Source organism: Lagopus leucura, unplaced genomic scaffold, assembly GCF_019238085.1.
Source record: "Lagopus leucura isolate 7727_CA_CO unplaced genomic scaffold, USGS_WTPT01 Super-Scaffold_100157, whole genome shotgun sequence".
NCBI lineage: Eukaryota > Metazoa > Chordata > Aves > Galliformes > Phasianidae > Lagopus > Lagopus leucura.
Window position 1 is genome coordinate 4,558,386 of NW_024962334.1, and position 20,834 is coordinate 4,579,219.

Sequence of the window (20,834 nt, forward strand, 5' to 3'; positions counted from 1 at the left end):
GAAAATTTCTGCCCACAGACTTTGGTGAGAAAGCTTGAAAGTAGCTTGAAACCACTGCCAAGTTTGACAGCAAGCTTCAAAACAAATTGGTACAACGTTGAGGTTTCTCTGCTGTTGTGAGGAAAGGCCAGGAAGACGTTGCAGAGAGAAAAGTGATGGAGAATGAATTGCTTTATGGCTCCATCAGGCAGTGTGCTCAGAGTGGCTAACAACAGGCACAGACCTCTTTTGTAGAGTCTCTGCCTAGCCAACAAAAAGGAGCAAAATCAAACTTACACGTTCAGGACTTTTTATACGAAACAAACCTCAGAAGTAATATTATTACCTTCGGCACTGGTCATCACCAATGAAGTAGCAAGAAAATATTTCGAAAGTGTGGAGATAATGAAATTGTGATCATTTTGTGATAGGGAGGGTTTGCTCGTGGTCAAGGCCAGTATTTCTCTTTAAAGACTTGCTGATTCACATCAGAGGTCTCTTTGTATTTAGCCGAGTAAATTACTGTGCCCAAGCCAACACTCTGAAAGGTAAGTTTGTCGTGAAGGAGAACAAACCTTGGCTCTGTATCCTCACATCATCTCATTCCACCTCACCCAGAATTAGGTCATTTTGACTTTACAACATCTATGTGGGTTCCTGTGGCTCCCAGGCAAGGCCAATGTGTTGTGGAGTCACTATGTCTAGTACAGGAAATTTTAATTCACAGCATTTTAATTCAGGAAGATTGAATTTAATGTATAGCCATGCCCTGAAAGAGTCTGGATCCTTCAAAGCCTTGAAGTACAGCAAAAAAGGCTGATGACAGTCTTGGGTCTTAGCTCCTGTGTTGCCAGTAGGAAAATTCCCATTGATTTCACTGGAGCCAGCACTTCACAAACAGTGTTTTCAGGCTCTGTATGGTGTTTTACAGTTGAGATCTTGCACTTAAGAAGATTAAACGACTGTGGTACCTTGCAGAGTGCCACTCATCAAAAGCTTTCTAGGCATGAAGTGCAGGCTAAGACAAACTGTTCAGAGCTCAGCCATTAGTAGCCAGGCTTCTGCCTCCTGGCTGAGTGCTGGGTCACTATTGAACTGTTACACTCACTCCCTGATCTGTTGAATCTGGAACAGAACCATGGCAGCGTTGCCTCTGCTGTTAGACAGCACTTCTCTGTGCACTGATGCCCTCTGGGTTGAGATGCCAGTTGGGCTTCTGCCTGCCATTGCCCATGCCACCTTAGGAACATGTGGAATAAAAGCATATGTGTACAAAGAATGTAAAAGCGGGTACTGTGTCTCTAGCAGTGCCAGGATGCCTTGCCAGGGCAATTGAGCCAGGACCACACTTTTGGAATTGGGTGTATGAACTCTACCTAAATCATACTTTAATGTGCCTACATCTTCCTGTGGGTCTGGGCCAAGACCACACAGGAAGTCATAAAACCAGGAAGAGAGTGTTTTCTGAACAAATAAGCTGGCTCTTGTGCCACTTCTTGCAAGTCCTGTTATCTCTGGTGAAGAGCAAAGTGTGAAGTATTTGAGATGAAATGCAATGTGAATGTGAAAGTATGACATGCTCACTGTGAGCCTGACTGCTGAAATGAGATTTTGGCTTCTGCTTTGTAAAGGAAGGAAGATGAGGAGTTAGGCTGTTTTCTGAGTTGTAGTCTCCTGTCTACTCTTTCCTTTACTCTCTCTATTTCATATTCTATCTGGAGCTAGCAATTTTTTAAATGCTCTGCAGCCACCTAGAGGAAAAATATGCTTGACTGTACTTAATTGAGTTAAGCCACAAACTGCAATACGCAAAGTTTAAGATTATGAGTTTCTGTTTATTATTATACCACAAGAACTCCTTGGAAATATACACAGTGAATCATCATCAAAAGCTGAAGATAACTTCAGAATATATTTGTACAATGGAAATATTTCCTGCATCCTGTTCTTTGTGCTTGTTATTGAATATGACATACTTTTATGACAGCATGGCAGGGCCACAGTATATTTAGTTGGTAGAGAAAAGGAGATTTTCTGTTTTGAATTTTCATTTCAGAAGATTTAAATCTTGTGGTATTTTATGTGGCTATTTCACGACTATGGCAATCTCTAGATGGTTTGTGTTGCTCTGGAGCCACGACTTTGAAACCTCTGAATAATTTTTGAGGTTCTGTCAAGGATGTTTATAAACTCTTGGCAAAACTCTGGTTTTTCTTGGGTGAGAACTGTCACACAGAATACACTAAGGGGCCCTCTGTCTACTAAAGTGAAAGTTGATGCAGTCATATTAGATTCACTTAGCATAATCCTTGTTCATTTGCCATGTACGAAACACAAAACCAAAGTTTGCTGTTGGTTGAAAGCATCACTCGAATGTGACAAAGTTAGATATTAACACATCCTTTTTTCCTGGATTGACTGTCACTTTCTTTGTGTAGAGAAGATACGACTATTCAGTCTCCACTTGAAGAACTGGAGACTGGGTAGAATCTTTTTTATAATTTGATCCTAGACATGGAGAAAAAGAGAAACATTCATGTCAGTTATATACAAAAACTGCAAAATAAGATGGATTTTCCATGTTACTCTAGCTGCACCAGAGTACACTGAAAATCCTAAATTCACATTAGCAGCTAAGTGCTAAGCTAAACTTGTGCAGGTAGCAAGCAGAATGGCAATTTAAAAGTACTGGTTTGCATATTCAGAAGGTCCACTAGGACATTTTCTCTATATTTTCATCTCATAAGAAAGCCTTTCTATACACATTTGAAATGCTGGTATGATGTGATCAACTGAAGTGGTGTGAATACTGCTGTATTATGTTAAAAGAGGATAAATAATGAGAAGGATAAATAATAAGAAATCTTACTGGTTTAATAAATTCAAAGCAGAGGATTGTGAAGTTTGGGAATTTGTCTAGGTTGTGACTCCAGAGAGACATGATGAGGTTCTTGAGGCAGAAAATAGGTTGATGTGGTTGAAAGACTGCAGCCGTGTTTACAGCTTTAGCCAGAGAGAATGAGTAATGAGCACATGGGCTGCAGTCCTTAGAACACTGGGGCTATGAAAGTTAGGATTTTTGGTAGAAAATCCCGTAGGAGTTGACTTTGAATATGAAGATGTCAGCATGCCAAGACTTTTTGCCAGAAAGCTTTGCACAAACACCTGATCAGCCGTAGCATTAGACATACTGCTGCTGTAATTTTCACCAGTTCTCTGATGTATGTTTGCAAATGGATGGCGGTGGGTATTAATTAACTAAAGAAGTACATAACTTCAGAGATCAGGTTCCAGCTTTTGAACCTACAGTGTCAGGTTCTAGGTAGTTCTAAATTTTCATCTATGTTTTTGTTGTTTGTTTTTTTTGTTGTTGTTGTTGGTCTAAACTCTATTGCATGTGGGTTCTTTATAATGATTTTGGAAACTCTGTGTTCTAGAGCAGAGTTAGGAGGGTTCTTGTTTTTCACAATTAGATGTACAAACTAGGCATTCTGTTTGTAGTAATGCCGCCAAACAAAGTGGGACAACTTGTTTCATACTGCCTGAGTAAGCAAGAAAAAGAAAGCAATTATTGATGAACATGTCTCAGCATGATACTGGGCCCCTCCTTGAAATGTACAAAGAAATACATGTTGTATGTCTTCTTTTTGATAGTGATTCTGGATGAAAAAATTTGACATGTGCGCAGAGAAGTTGTTTTTAACTGTTTCACTTTGAGGCATATGTTATATAGGAAATCCAACTAGATTCATGCGTGCGGGTATTTCTCTTACATGTCATGACTTTAAAGGTTAAACCCCTGCATGGCTCAGCACAACTGCGACAGAATAACAGAAGGGAAAAATTCTTCCTCTTTCTGAAAGTGAGTGGGACTGAAAGGGGTCAGTTTTTTCCAGGGTTGCAAATGATGCTTCTCTGTTCTGTTGGAGTTTTTTGAGCAATAATTTGCTCTCTGTTAAAGTAACAAGTCAGCTGCTCAACTGTACTGTAGCCTTCATCTCTAGGAAATATTCTGAGTCATACAGATGCTTCTCAGAGCCCAGCGTGGGACTCCATTGTCTTCCTCAGTTGTGGCTGGGCTTTTTCCCCACGGAGGGATTTAAGCCAACCTTTCCATTCTCAGGATCAGAAAGAACATTTAAAGATGCAGAGCCTGTATGGGTCCAAATACAAGATAGAAAAAGACTACTTGACGCACTACTTGGAGAATTATCATGAAGAAAGAAATAGGAAAGGTTGGTTTTCCGTTTTGTGTTTGTTTTTTCCACCTTCTCTCCTTTTAAGTGCCTTTACTACTGTTACTACGTAGTCAGGGAAGATTATAAATTGGATGACAGGCTAGAGGTGTCCTTAGAACTTCAATTTGATGTCATTTTAGACAATGTTCTAGAATGTATCGTTCTTTTTACCATATTCTTGTGGGTAACATTGGTTAGGGCAGTAAAGCACAAATCTGGCATAGCATGCTCTTTATATAAAAGTTAAAAATATACACAGAACACTCTCTTTGGCAATTTCAAAGGACTTTTGGATAATGCATTTGGCAGCAAGCAGTGTAGGTTTATGGCGCTATTGTGCAGCACAGTATGCTTTTTCAGAAGTCTGTATGGACCTTCACTTCTTCAGCGTCACTGGAAAATGTCATTTTTGCTTACCCTTTGTGAGGAAAGTATGGGTTCTGACTTCTTTTAAAGGAGCTGTATATGCAAAGAAATCAAAATTGAATTACTGTCTGTCTCTGCTATGTTGGAAATTGCAAACAATAATTATCACTTTCATTTAAAACATCCTTTTCCCAAGTCAACCCTACTTCTCTAAACAAATGCTACAGTAGAGTGCCTTGGCAAGGCAGAGATGGATGTGGATATCTTGTGTGATTCTGTTTAATTGACTTCGAGTGCCAAGTCTATATCTGGAGCAGGAACATTGGCATTCAGTTAAATTAGAAATCTTCAGTGTGTGTGCAAAATGGGGGCTGTGCCCAAAAGATATTAGATCATGCAGAGCTCTTCCTCTTTGGTGAAGTTACATATTTTATTATTTCTTTCTTCTGGGATTCACATAGCAATGCAATCCATGGTTGACTCAAATTTACAAAAAAAAAAGAGGGATCGGAATGAAATTTGAACTCATGGTTCAAATGCCCACTGTTGCGAATTCCTTTGCAATCTGCCAAAAATAATGCTGATATTATCAAGCATTATGGCCAGGGCTCTTCTTACGTGAATGAGACTTCCCCATGGAAAACATATGCGTGCAATAGATCTGATATGCAGTGCTCACAGAAGATGTGCTGTGGTTTCCGCTTCTGTACCCACACTTTTAGATTTTATTTATTTATTTACTGAGCCAGATCAGTGGTAGGGGAGTTCTAGTGCCATGGAAGGGATATCCAGTACAAAATGCATGTAGGTTGCCTGCCACTTATTCCGGACACTTTTCCACTTAACAGAAAAATGGTTTGAAGCAGTGATGACTTAACAATGATGTAGATGCCTTTCTTAGATCTCAAATTTAAGGAAATGCTATCATTGTTAGAATGTGTAAGAAAAGCACAGAGAAATGTGCAGGTACAGTTATCCAGTTATGTGGTCTTAGAAAAATATAATCCATGAGAATGACTGTCCACTGCATGAAACAATCTGTCCCCTTGGCAACTGCTTGAATGAATGCTCAGCTGATGTAAGGACTGGTGTAAGGACTTCTGTATTTTCCATAGCCTGCAAAATTACCTCCTTTGTGAGTTGTCTGTTACTTTTGTATTAAAATCAGTAAGTTCTGGAGAAAGTGAGAATGATCTCAAAGCTCTGATCTCAAGCCTCAAAGCTATAAAAAGTCTCCAGCTCTAAATAACAAGCTTCAATACTTTAGAAAGGTTAAACATGCAAAACAGTTTACAACAGCATGAGCTATTACATTATATTTTGGAGTATGGTTCATTTTCTATTAAAATCGCTTCTCTAGCGGGAGAAATAAGTAGTGGCAATTTATTGAAACTTGGTAGGAAAAACAACCCACACAAACTTTCTTGTAACAATGTACCTACAGACAGGAGCCACTGGCTTTATTTTTTTCCTATAAATGGGGAAAATCTGGGATTAGGAAAAATGAATCCTGAGTTTTGCTGCTGAATTGTGAGCACTCCATTGTGACTTTAGGAATACAACCTGGCTGTTGTGTAGAGTTTGGCTGTTTTCAAAACCAGTGCTAAATTTGGCCAACCTTGTACTGAAACTCCTATACGTTCTTCTGTACGTTCTAAAACGTCTCTCACAGGCTGGTGGGACTGGAAATTAATCCTCCTCTCTAGGCAGATGGCCCTTCAGGCTTCGGAATTTCTAAGCATACAGGTTATCTCTGCTAAGAACAAGCATCTTCAATACCTTATGCCTCAGTTTTCACACACACAAAACTGGGGCAGTGATGCACCATTTCCAAGAGCTTTTGCAGTGTCTGCTGAGCAGAACAGTGAAGGCGCCATGATTTTTTTCTGCATGGTACCACTGCCTGAAGGCACCAAAAGGTTTGAAAACTGTACTACACCACATTCTTGCTGAGAAATGAGAGAAACTGAAAAAAAGGCACTGTGCATCCTAACATGGTCTGAGTTGTGGCACTCCAAAGTGGACTGCTGATATTCAGTATGTGACACCAAACATCTGCAGTTTCAGTCCTGCATGTCACAGACAAAGGCTGTAGGATTCACTGCCCTGATCTTCCTTCCTTCTTTTTCATGTAGCATGGGATTCGGTTCTTTGCCCTTTGTGGGACTTGGAGACTTTCCATGGTTTAATGTGAAAAAGGGCTGTTGCTGAAGGAGCGTACGCATGCAGTTCACTTTGAAGATGTGGAAGCAGTGTGTGTATATATGTGTCTCCTTCAAAGGTGTGTCCCCCAGCTGCCGGATGCCTTCACTTTCATGGATTTCCCTTTGAAACAGTGATTATAGGCACCTAATTAGCAGCATCTCTAACACAGACCCTGCAGGCAGTGCAGGCAGCATCAAAAGGAATCATGGCAAGGCTCATAGTGCCAGTGGAGGATTGAGAGGTTGGCTGTGCTTTGGTATTCATTCAGAGCCAGGACTCCAAACAACGTGCTTTTTGAAGGAGCTCACAGGAAGAACAGCACCTTTTCCCTAGTTGGACGTGAACAATGTCAGAGCCTTTTATTCATTCAGTGTTCTTGAGTGTTCTCACTGATTATCTCAACTACTATGCAGAGAAAAGGGCTGAACAGCAAAAGCCTGCTGTTGCACATGTTCCACATGTAAGTATGTATATGAATATCTTACTCTTGCAATTGAGATTGATCTTTTCAAGAGAGCATGAGTTTGAATGACAAAATGCTTCTCAGTGATTTCACTGTGGGAAGAGTTAAGGCTGCATGAAGTATCCTGTGTGCATTTTCATAGTCAGTAAAATGGCTTCATTTTATAAGTAACTTCCGCTGCAGTCTTCCTGTGGGATTATTGTTTTATGACTTTAATCTTTTGATGTTTTAAATGCACTCTCACTTAGTTAACTAAAGCAAATGTTGTGGTCTTGGAAAAGTCACAACACCATGGAAGACCCAAAGTTTCCACCAGTGGACAGTATGGTAACTTGACAGTAGAGCTTCACTGTCAGCTTAATTCCAGGTTTTTAGTAAAAGCACATTTTTTTGTTGTTTGAACAGTCGGTTGAGAGTACATATCACAGAATCACAGAATTGTAGGGGTTGGAAGGGACCTCCAGAGATCATCGAGTCCAACCCCCCTGCCAAAGCAGGTTCCCTACAGCAGGTCGCACAGGTAGGCATCCAGGCAGGTCTTGAACACCTCCAGAGAAGGAGACTCCACCACCTCCCTGGGCAGCCTGTTCCAGTGCTCCGTCACCTCACTGTAAAGAAGTTCTTGCGCATGTTTGTGCAGAACTTCCTATGCTCCAGTTTCTGGCCATTTCCCCTTGTCCTGTCTCCACTCACCACTGAAAACAGTCCGGCCTCGCCATTCTGCCCCCCACACCTTAGATATTTATAGACCTGCATCAGGTCCCCTCTCAGTCTTCTTTTCTCAAGGCTGAACAGACCCAGTTCACTCAGCCTTTCTTCATAGGGGAGATGCTCCAGGCCCTTCACCATCTTCGTGGCCCTCCGCTGGACTCTTTCCAAGAGATCCCTGTCTTTTTTGTACTGGGGAGCCCAGAACTGGATGCAGTACTCCAGATGAGGTCTTACCAGGGCAGAGTAGAGGGGGAGGATTACCTCCCTCAACCTGCTGGCCACGCTCTTTTTAATGCACCCCTGGATGCCATTGGCCTTTTTGGCCACAAGGGCACACTGCTGGCTCATGGCCGACCTGTCATCCACCAGGACACCCAGGTCCCTTTCCGCAGAGCTCCCCTCCAGCAGCTCATCCCCCAACCTGTACTGGTGCATGGAATTATTCCTCCCCAGATGCAAGACTCTACACTTGCTTTTGTTAAACCTCATCCGGTTTTTTTCTGCCCAGCTCTCCAGCCTATCCAGGTCTTGCTGAATGGCAACACAGCCTTCAGGCGTGTCAGCCAATCCTCCCAACTTCGTATCATCAGCAAACTTGCTGAGGGTGGCCATTATCCCCTCATCAAGGTCATTGATGAAGATGTTGAACAAGAGCGGACCCAGCACCGACCCCTTGAGGAACACCGCTGCTTACAGGCCTCCAACCGGACTCTGCACCACCAACAACGACCCTCTGTGCTCTGCCAGTCAGCCAGTTCTCAACATATAAGCCACAACCTCTGCGTACACGCAGTTACAGTCATCGAACCCGTGTATCAGTTTCAGAGAAGGAGTGAAGAGGAGGCAGAATTTAAAGAAATAAAGAATTCTGAAATGTGCCAATGGGGAGGTCTAAAAAAAAAAAAAAAAAGTGTAGGAATATCAAAGATTGTTGAAAGAGGAGAAAGAGGAAAGGATTAGGACAGTTTACAAGAAAAATTTTGCAAATGTATCTTACGAAGAATCCCCTCATAGCACTCTGATTTCAGAAGTGACATAACAGGCCCCCTTTTCTCCCCACCCAACTGCCAATCCATCCCACTACAATTCATGTCAGTGCATTAAACTTGCAACCAATTAATTTTTTAAACAAATACATACATATATATTGATTGACTAAACTTGAATGGTATGGTTATAGTTTTCTTTAGTATCATTTTTCATAATCATTTACCCTTAAGAGTAATTAGCAGTTGTAATTCATCTGTAAAAAAACCTGCAGTCTGATGATTTCTCCTTGGCCAAGACTAGGGAGTGAGCCCAGCAGTGTCACCAGGATAAAACACTTCAGGAGAACAAAAATACACAAACAATTAGCTAAAACTGAAATGAACCAGAAAGTGCTGAATGTGTCATGCTACTTTCCTTACTGGACACCCATACTGAACTCATTAGCAAACAGTGCTGATCTCAGACAAACTGGAGACTGTTTGGATGCCCATGGCTGTTTCCATGCCAAGGGCTAATGATATAGCATAGAGTGCATGCAGAGGCTAAGCTCAATGTGTTTGCTATGCTGCCATCCCACAAACTGTGAACAGTTCCCTTGCCCCCTGATTGTCCAAACCATGCCCAGGACTGGACAAAGTGAGTGCTAGCCTTGCCATGAGCATGCCATTAATTAAAAAGAATGAGTGACTGATGGTGAACCTAGAGATTTCCTGACTTGATACAAGCACCTGAGCTAGATGAAGCTGTATAAACTCATTCCAGGGGGTAGCACCCCACGTCTGAGTAATGCTAAAAAATGTATTTGTGCTCTCAAAAACAGAGTAAGTACCTCAGGTTTTGTGTTTGGTAATTTCTAAGACAGGAATTGTGTGAATGTGTTACCAGGCTGGTGTTGGCAAGCATCCCTAAAGACCTGGGACATTGATAATAACTAAATCTTAGTGGAAAGCCACAAAATGTGACTGATTGATAATAGCACAGAAACAAAAAGATGATGAAATGGTATTTTGATAACTGTGGACATTATTACAGATGTTCTTGGTGATAATGATTTGCTATAGTAGGAAGCAAGCATGTACTTATCTGTAAAATGAGGCATACAAATCCTAAATGGCATGGGAGCATGAAGTGGTGCCTGCTATGAGCATAACAGGATGCTAGTAAGAGACTACAGGCACACTGTGCCGAAGGAAACAGTGTGAAGTTAGCGTGTCACATTAAAAAAGTGACCCTTTGTGCTTATGTGAGGTCTTTTATCTGCTAGGATGACAGTGTCAAGAGCATTGTTGATCCATTCCTTACAGCTGGGATACCCATGCAGAAATTTCTGGTACTGGACTAGATGTGAAATGACCTACCACAGAACTAAATTGAAGTATAACTACGGTGTCCTGGGAAAGTAATCCTTATTACAAATGAAAATCACAGGTCTGTAAATGCAAACATGCTATAGATTTAATTAAAAGTAATTCTATATGCATATCATGTATATATCAGTAAGTGCAGGACAGCTTTTTTTTACACTAGCACTTATGTTGCTTACTCATTGCATTGAATTTTTAGGTAATTTCATGATGGAGATTCATTGAGAGGAGAAATGGTAAAAAGTTGATGGAACCATCAGGCAGAACCGAATATATGACTATATGAAAAGTCATTGAAATAGACAGGTACTCCAACAAGGGTCCGTTGTTGGATGTGAAGAAAGAAGCTTGTCTGTGTTTGAAAGCAACTAAACCTTTCTCCTAGTTTTAAAGAAAGGGCTCCCAATGACTCCAGAGTATCCTATGGGCACTAAGGCTGTAGATGACTTTGTCTGAAATACTTTCTCCTTTTCAAGCACTGGCTATGGGGAATGTTTCTGAATAAGGCAGCTGGTATCCATCCTTTTCCTAAAGACAGTTGAATCTTTGATCTGCAGCAACAGCAATTAATATGGAGATCTCACATGTGACTTCAACCCCTAGTTCTAGAGAGGCCTCACATTATCCTCTCAGAAATGGATAGAAGATATGGGTGTGCAAGGTTCAGGAGGCTCAGACCTACTGACCCCCAGGGGCCAGAGCACTCCCAGGAAGGCAGAAGAACCGAGGCTTTGTTTCTCTGAGGGGTGAGTGTGTCGTCTCGCACCTTGTCGCTGCCTTTGTGCAGAGCAGCAGATACTTGGCAATGCTGAACTTACATTTCCATATCTGCAGAAGCGCTTAAGAATTTTGCATGTGCAGAAACTGTCAACTGCAAATCTCCTGTCTCTTGCCAGTTGTATTTTAGACTGTGCCAAATGGGCATATGCATTCTGGGTGAGCTAATTTGGAGTATAGTGGTGACACAGGCTACCAGTTTTGCTTAGGGTCATGTTAGCAGCTTTTCTCCTGCCATGTTTTATGGTGATTGCATCTTTCACAATGTAAGAAGATGGTGCTATTGACAAGTGCCTATATGGTTTCCTAGCATAAGAACTGCTCAGTTATGCTGCATCAGCCCAGCTCCTTTATAAAGTTTGTCATTTAGCAGTAGTACAGGTTAGAAAATACATGTATACATGCTTTGGGGTTTTCAGAGTCAGGAGAAGCTGAAGGCAACCTGGGGAGAAGGCACCAGTTCTCATGGAAGGTCATGTATTCATCAACTGCTGAAGTCACCTATTTAATACTGCTGTCATAATTACTAATAATTCTATTACATTATTTCTTTCCAGGGAACAAGAAGACTCTTTTTCTGTGTGTTCAGTTTTTGCAGTTCATTGCAAAAATGGAGCTTGCTTCCTCCCTCTGTGGTCTTACTGCTCTCTGTCTGACATTTTAGTTATTATTCACACATCTCTCTCTGTTCCTGTGTGGTTCTCTCCCTGTTGCTCTGTAGCTCTCTCTACATCAGAAAAGAGATGAGCCCTTTGCAGCACAAAAGCATTTACGGTTTCTTGCCACTTAGCACAAATTTGCTGTAGGGTTGACCTGTTGAACTCCACGTGACTGGGAGAGTACGGGATTCAAACCTCAGTGAGATTCCTGCAAAAATCTTTCCTTGCTTATTTGTTTTGGGGCTTTGTTCTCCAGGTCATGTGTGACAGACATGTGTGAGTGCCCAGTCCATAAAAACTGCTTCTGCGAGTCGTTCCTGGCTTATGCTCGAGCCTGCCAGCGGGAAGGGCTGAGAGTGCAGTGGATACCTGAGCAGCACTGTGCAGGTAAGCATTTTGCAACTGCCTCTTTGTAACCTTGTGCTTAGGTTAACAAGCTCTTTTAGCCAAGGAGGAAGTTCATACAGGAACAGGCTAAGACTTTGAGCTATCATATATTAGAGATGTTTTTTTAGTTGCAAAACTGGTCACTTTTAATGCCATCTAGCATAATTTTATATACTTTCCAAAAAAATGCATGCTTTTTCCTATGAGGATCGTTACACATTTGGTTGCAGGTGTTGTTTAAATTCTTTTGACCTACTGCTAATAGTTCCCTAGACAACATATATGTATGGTTGAAAAAGATTCAACAAAGAAAGAAGAAAGAATGTCTTTAAAGGGAATATCAAAATGCAGATAGGTGTGCATTAATCTTGGTACTTGGACCAAATTCTGCCTGTGATTAGGACTGCGTTAATTGCAAGTAATTGTAAGTAATTGTTTCCATGAGAAGTGGTCACATGTGGTCATCGTCACTTGAAGTAAAATGCAATATTGCAGATGAATTTTTCCCCTGGTGATGATCTCAATAATTTAGGATACTCTATAATGGCCTTGGTTTGCCTGGAAATGTATTCAGATTTATGTAAAGCAATTTGAGTTGGAAAAATATGAGAGAAGGATACTCAGTGCTGGTCAAAGAGCACTCTGTGGTCGATTTTGGTGATTGTCTGTGGCTCAGGGTCTACTCTCTCATCTTCAATTTCCTTTCCTGTTGAAGACACAATAGCAGGAATGGGTGAGTGACAGAGCAAATTACATTTGATCGACTGTTCCCAAAAGGCTCATCTTTTCTTATGACAGAACAGAATAATCCAAACAAGGTGTCAGTAAATGAAAGCACTGTTCAAGGATGTGGTCTCAGCACTAATAATGTAAGCAATTTTAATCTATTGATCCAGTAGCAGATACATGCAGGCCTTGAATTGAGCAGCCTTTTTTCTTTTCTTTTCTTTTTTTTTCTTCACCAAAGCATTTCAGAAGAAGGACCTCACTGTTGCAGATGCTGTAAAATGAATAAAAACTGCAGTACTTGCCTTAAGGAGTTTGTAAAAGTGTTGCCATATCATGACTTCACTAATTGAGTCTTCTTTTCACATTTTTTCTCTTGTTTTACTGAGGTCAAAAAAAGTTCTTGAGAGAACGTTAAGAAGGAATTTTAACATACATCTTCCATTAGAGCTAATGAAAGAATTTTGTAAATTCACCTGAGTTTTTTAACCTTAGTGAAGGCTTATAGAGAGGAAAGGGAAGTCTTATTAAAGAGAAAATAGGGAAAAGCTGTATGTGGTCAAATACTCTCAAAATACTTTAGCATCCAGTGTCAAACAAGCAGCACAGTGTTCTATAGTGAGTTGTACAGTAAGCATTAAATTAAATAAAGTGCATCCACTGCATCTGTAAAATGCATCCCTATGTTACCTGTGGTCAGCACCAAGATTTTGTTTTTTAATTTACCTTTTTATTCCGCAGTCGTAGTTACAGTGATGAAGTCCTAATGATGGATGAAAGTTTTTGAGTATGAAACAATATATCCATAATAAAAAGGTAGCTTTCTGTGACTTTCATTTCCTTTTTGACATTTCATAGCTGGTGGGATACCTGGAAGAGCTGTGTTCTGATGGAAATTGAGTATAGTTATTAGTAAAGTTAGGTTTTAATTACTCTATTGTGTGTTATAAAACCAGTTCTTGTGTGGTTGCCAGTTCCTACACATTGACTGCTGTACACTTAGCTCATTTTGTAATCTTTAGAAAGCTTGTGTTGTCTGGACAGTCAGCCAAACAGGATGCTCAGGAGGCTGAATTTCCTACATGCTCTTCCTCCTCCCTCAGTTCAACAGTGTATCCTCCCTCTAAGGCCTTGGCAAAATATTTGAGTGCAAAGCTTGCTGGCCTTTTGAGGCTTTCTTGGTAAAGGCAATGCCAATTGCTGTTTAGCATGGGCATGACTACACAGAATAAGCACACAGGAACTATAAGAGAGTGCTAAGTGCACATGGAAGCACTGATATGCTGAAATGCTCCAACAGCCTCATAAAACTGAATGATTTTCTGCTTTCATCCCTATATGATAGAGGAGGATGAGGCTTTATCTGATTTTGACTCTTCTCTCCTGGGTCTCCTTCTTTCCGCTATAGAATTTTCTGGCCAGTCACTCTTTTTCCTTGCTACAATTTGCTTTTCCTTAATGATTTTATTCTGTATGTATCAGAGGGAGAAAGGCTGTTCTGACTTTTCAGTGAAAACTTCTTAAGCACCGAAAATCGGAAAGATCAGCACGCGTGTATCACAAGTTTAGCACCCAGACCTGTTGCTGAACTTCAGGCACCATGAGGGATATCTAAATCGAATGTCCTCTGAAACACCTTGAAAGCCCAAATTGTACAACATCAACAGAAGAAGCTGCAAAAACAGTAGCTCAGAAATTTCTGTGGAAATTTCATTTCAACAGTCCCTGGGAAGCCTATTGCAGAATGCCTTTATTTTTCAAACTGTTGATGAAGTGGAATGTTCTAGATCAGTCGCACCACACGTTAACAACCAAAGCACTCAACGATGAAAACCATGCAGGGAACTTAAACAGCAGCCATTGTACCCTTCTGATTTTTCCCTTGACAGTAAGCTAATAACACCATTATGAAGTGACTACAGCAGAGAATAAAGCCATTCTATCTTCTACATGGCATCTCAAGCAGAAGGAGGCGTCTGCAATGCAAGAAGGCCTCTATCCACATGTAGTAGAGATGGGGAGTACTTAGGGGCACCACAGCTGCTGACGGCAGCCTGTCATGTATACTCTTCACTTTGGAGCAGAGAGGAGCAAGTGGAAAAGAGATCTTGAGCCAGTTTTCCTCAAACCTCCTGGCTAAGGCACCAAGCATAGCTCAGGTGGAACAAATGGGCTGGCTACTACTACTGTAAAGCTCTGTGGGTTGTGTACAGCCTAAAAACTTCAGATCACAGACCCTTTAAATTAACTCACGTTGTGCTTTGAACATCTTGGTCTACTTTTCTACACAATTAATGCATTTACAAAATGCATTGACAGATATGTTTGCGAAGCTTCTGGAAGTTCTTTGCATTTTTGTTTCCACCCCACTAGAAATTTAATCTCTTTTCTTAACACGCTATGGAAATGCAGTTTGCAGTGAATCTAGCATTTTACTGTGTGCTCAATTACTGCTTACATGCCTTTCCAACCTTCTAAATTTCCCCTTTAGTTTAAATTTCATTTTAATTTTTTTATTTTGCTTATTCCCTTCTTCAGTGCACACAGAAGTTATGCAGAGCAAGACAGAAATGTGTAGCTAGAAAAAACGTCCCCAAAAGATATATACCCCCAAGCAGAATAAGCTTATCTCAAACACTGCTAAAAGATTATTTTCCCATCTTATTCTAGATTGATGTTCAATAAGAGGTGTCTCTCAGAGTTCTTGAGTAGTTTGCTCTAGAGTTTTCATATGCTTACAGCTAGAAAACTTTATTTTCTAAGATCTACCTTATATCTGTCTAATATTCAGCTCTTTAATTTGCTGTAATTCCAGGATTACTGCCTGCTGTACTATCCGTTTTTTGTCTGTGCGCTGCTTAACAGCTGCCCTGAAAATGTTGTATGCATTCTTCTCAGAATTCCTTCCTTTTTCAGTTCTCCTTTTTGCATGGGTATAAATGCTGTAAAATGTGTAAGAAGTAAAACTTGCACTGTTTTGAAGATCACTTTGTTACTGATGAAGAAGAACCCTTAAACTAATGATGCCTTAGCACTAAGACTTACCACCATCCTTCCTGCTACACTCTTAAGACTTCAGTATTTTAATCAGGTTTTGTATTTTTTTTTCCTGCATATTTTCTCTTTGTGAATAATATCAGTGCTGTAGTGACACTCTAAGGCTATTCCACACATTTTTGGTCCATAACAGAACTGTTCTTTAACAAAATCTGCATCTCCGATCTCTCTCAAAATTGAAGAAATCTTTCTGAAGTAACCATCTCTCTGTAAATAGGGAGAGATGGTTCTGGATGCTTGAGAGCCTGTTACCATCTATAAACTATTTTTTCAGTACTTGTTTTTGCCATCAGCACAGCTGTTAGAAAGAATAACAGGCTTTTATTCACTATTGAGCCATGCATTATTCTCCATACTAAAAAGGCAGGATATAAAATGTTAAGAGTTTAAATATTGATCTGGTGGGCTTAGAGTGCTTTTAGCTGAAACCTCAGTGGTCTTTTATGTTGGAAATCCATTGAACTGTCAACTGCATAAATCAGTGAAGAGATACTGGAATCATTAAGTATGAGACTCTTCATTCTCAGTGATCCCTTGGTAAAACAGCATGAAGGATGGAAATCACTGATATATATATATGGAACTGCTGAATTAACAGCATCATTCTGATATGCTGCAATATGCAGTACTGAAAGTATAATCTTAGAAAGTCTGTTGTGGTGAATGACTATCTTTTCTTCCTGTAAGACTGGAACTGCTAACTGTCTAGCCATGTAAATATTTCAGGAATCCTTGATAAAAGGTATTACATATAACAAATATGTAAACAATGTTAAGCATTAAATAGAAAACACTTCTGCTTCTAGACAGAAACCTTGCCAAACTGCTATAGACTACTGCTGGTGTTAAAATTCTCAAATATTTCAAGACTGTTAGGAACCTGATGCCTTTTCCACTGGGAAGTTTACTGTCTTTACATCTGCTGTGTTATGTCACATCGCATTTCATGCAGTGGAATCTATTTATAAGTAACTTTTCCTCTACGTGATCATAATACCAAAATGTTCTTTTAGATGCCTTCAATAGAAAGTAAGCAATTAAATACACAATGTTCCTTGTATGACTGTGTAATGTGCATCTTTTTGTTTCTTTTGACTGCCTTGCAGCAACGCAGTGTAAACACGGTGCAGTTTATGACACCTGTGGCCCAGGATGCGTCAAAACATGCGATAACTGGAATGAGATTGGCCCATGCAACAAGCCCTGCGTTGCAGGATGCCACTGTCCAGCAAATCTAGTTCTTCACAAAGGAAGATGCATCAAGCCAGTCCTATGCCCTCAGCGATGACATTTATTCTCTCTCCATGGACACTAACGTGGCTGTCACTGGCCCACCTGATGCTCACAGACAGCAAAGGACTGCAGCTGTTTGTGCGCAGGTTCAGTGCAGCTCTACTTACAGAGTGTAAATATGCTCCTGTGTGTATTCGTGTGTGTTTATGTATACACACGTGGCCCCAGCAAAGATATATAAATGTATACTGTGTGTATGTAGATACACATGTCTATACACAAGTGCCCTAAACGTAAGTACAACCCATATATTTATATATATGTACACACACACAGATATACATCATTTCTATACATCATAGAAGGATGAATTATTATATGTATATTTTTTGCTATAAAGTTTATGTATTATTACTTCTAAAACCCTTATCTGTAAGTCATTGTATAAATAAACCAGGTGTTTTTAATATAACATAGTGGCATGGAAAGATTGGATGACTTTGCCATTGCATGAGTTTGTCGTTTCCAAGGAAACTTTTCTAGGGCTGCAGCATTGCCAGACTGGATTAGTTTCAACACAGAACCCGGATTTACGGTTGTACGGGAAACACATTTCTCTGGAGATGGAGGATTTATCTGGGAATATTTCATGCATACCTTAGAGCTGCATAGTGATTGGTGACAGTGCTTAATCACGCAGAGAAAGCCAGGGATCGGCTTTTTACGCCTTACTGAAATAACTGTGCAAAAGGATTTCCAGCGTTGATTGGCCAGGCGCCAGCGGAGAGAGATTTCTTTCTGGAATGGCACCAAAGAGTCAAGGGCCAGATTTTCAAAAGTGTTCAGCACCCAGCAGCCTGCTTTGAAAATCTGACCACTTCCCATTTCATATCCTAAAACCCCGTTTATGTTGTTGTGCTTGGCAATAGCTGTGAATACACAATAAGGAGCTCGAAGAAAACGCTCACGCACAGTTTCAGCCCCTCTAGCATGTTCTAAACTGCTGGGCTTGTTTCATATTTCCCCCAAATACTATGCAGAAAGCAAATCCCACTGTGAATTAGAGTTTTTGATTTTGGTGTGCCATAAAACATGAAATAATACCGGGTTTAATAACTAATAATAATAACTAATTTAATTTATCAGCGTGGCGAAGAAGAAAGACAAATTCCCCTTTCCAAAAAAAACCAGTAGAGAATGTCAGATACTAATTGGAGAACTGCAGTTTATTTCCTTACTGGTCTTTTTTACCGGTTTAGGAACATGTGGGCTCTGTGAAGTTTGCACGACTTTTGAAGTGTCCCAGGGGAGAAGCAATAATATGGGATTTCATTAGAAACTGTTTAAAAAGCCATACAGCTTTCTCAAGTCTGAAGGGAGGGGGAGTAGGGGGTGTATTTTTCTTCCACTGGAAAGCCTCCTGTAGAACCCGATGGCATGTTCTCCAGAGAAGACAGAAATCTTCAGGCATCTGATTGAAATTTGTAATGAAGTAATATCCTCCCACACAGCTACTTCCATTATTCCATTCGAAACTGCACATTGTAATGTTGTAATGCCTTGAACAATTTTCTCCTTTATTTCACCCTCCAGGAAGCTTTGCAGGATCTGAGTTTGCAGTGAGTGAGTGGATGCAATGCATTTGAGTTATACAGCTTTCTGCAGTCCTATCCTGGAGGAAGATGCTGAGTGAGCACGAGTAGGGTAGGCATCACACTATCCAAAATGCTGTACCACCATAGTGTTAAAAAGAGCTGGGCAAATAATGCCAGGAGCATTCCACGGATGTTTACCCAAATTTGAATAAAATCAGCTTGCTGTTTTTATGTCCCATTTTGTGTTTCTTTTCTTGGAACAATCAAATAATTCAGTTTTACTGGCAGAGGAGGCTTCAAAGGCTCATACGCAAATGTGCTGGGAAGCAGAATTGCAAATGTGCAGATCCTGTCAGAGCAGGAAACTCAGAGGGCTTTATGCGGCTCGTGTGATAACTGAATAGTGGAGCTGAAATGTAGAACAATTGCTATTGGTCCGTAGAGTTCAAGCATAAAATTGTAGTCATTAAAATAATTTAAAGCATCAGTTTGTACTGCAGAACGTTTCAGCCTGTGAGTTTTAGGTGCTGAGATGTGAGGTCTTAACCAATAAAAAGGTTATTTGCCCAGCTCTAGGTTGGGATTGATTTTCATTGCTGATTGATTTTCATTACTTACTGCGTTTCCAAAACAAAAATACATGCACAGTGAATTGCATAGATGAAAGTATGCAAAGGTGTCCTCTTTTCTTCTCCTGACTAATGAAGGTGAGTGAAAGGTGAAGGGAGAGCCCTCCAGCTCTCTCAGGCTACCGAGAGCATTCAAGCAGTGCTTAATTGCTGCCAGGTGAAGAGGTGATGCTGACTATCTGTAGGATGAACTCTTTACTTTTGAAATCCTAAATGCTTCAGTTTGAAACCTGATCTATAGGTCATCTCAAAATGAGGACTCATTCCTCAGCATTGCTTTTCTACATCTGTCTAATTGAGGGCAGCCCCCTGCTTTTTGCTAGCGATGTAAACTGGGAAAGAAAAGAAAGAGGTTTTTCCTTCTAAGATATCTGTGCCCTAGAGCTGCGTTGCTGGGCTTTTTCCTCTGAACTCCAATTACTGAGGCCATGGTAGAGCTATCATCTGCCTAGATCATTTGTATTGGATAAGCTAAAGGAGCTCTGCTTTTCCAGAGACTGCTCCCACATTTCAGCTTGGTATGAGTTTTTCCATCCCTATCTATGGGTAGTTACCCAGTGCTATTCAGGGTACACGTGTAACTGAGCTGTTCATGCTCTGTCAGTCGCAGCTGGGGCTGTCTCACTCTACTCTACTGTTTGCCCATCTTCCACACTGTTCAGAAGCTGGAAGTCTACCCCAATAACAGGAATAATAAGATGGCCACACGCCTTAGAAAGTTTGGGTTACAGCCTATCTTCCTCCTTTATGCAGCATTCTTTCTCATTCTCCTCTCATGGCTCATGAAATATTATCCCTAGTGTGCCAGGGCTGGAAAGTTCCTGCGTGTTGGTGGAGATTTATTTTTGACAAAACTTACTGATACTCCAATTTTAGTATGCTATGGCAAAAATGTATTTTTCATAACAGCATAAGGTTGGCGATTCATATGGTGTATTCACCATACAAAACAGATGGGTTTGATCTTGTTTGTGCTTAGGTCAATCCATGCATATAACTTTTTGCCGATATAAGTGAAATACATTCGAAGGAGCAGAGCTTCCAACCAAAACCTGATCCAAAAGGGAAGTCTGAGAAACTGTGGATGGACTCAAGGGAAGACTTGGATCAGTAGCTTTGCCATTAACCCGTTATGTGTTCCCCGGCAGGTCATTTAATACTTTGTACTTCACTGGGAAAAATGAGGTATTTTTGTTTATGCACCTTTTTCAAGTCTGTAGGTAGAAAAATGCTAAATCTCACTAGGGAAATGTCAGCCAGTATCTTACTGGTCTGTCTAGGTCTGCTTTGGATCAGGTTGTCCCTTATCTCCCATATCCCTGTTGCTTCAAAGCCAGCTTTCAGTTGGCATTTGTGGAGGTAAAATACATTTACTTCCTCCTCATTTACTTTCAATTGTGTCTATTTTTGTCATATATATTGAGGTTTACATAGCCAAGCAGAGCAATTTGAATT

At 40.5% G+C, this 20,834-nt stretch overlaps 1 protein-coding gene across 1 annotated transcript in view; it reads left to right on the forward strand.

Annotated features, from left to right (window-relative positions):
- BMPER (BMP binding endothelial regulator) overlaps nucleotides 1–18,988 on the forward strand; it is a 146,061-nt gene extending 127,073 nt beyond the window's left edge. The window contains 2 exon segments of the mRNA XM_042888263.1: nucleotides 12,009–12,139; nucleotides 17,029–18,988. Of these exon segments, the coding sequence (XP_042744197.1) occupies nucleotides 12,009–12,139; nucleotides 17,029–17,210 (313 nt within the window). The 3' untranslated portion in view covers nucleotides 17,211–18,988.
- Nucleotides 18,989–20,834: the final 1,846 nt, after the last annotated feature.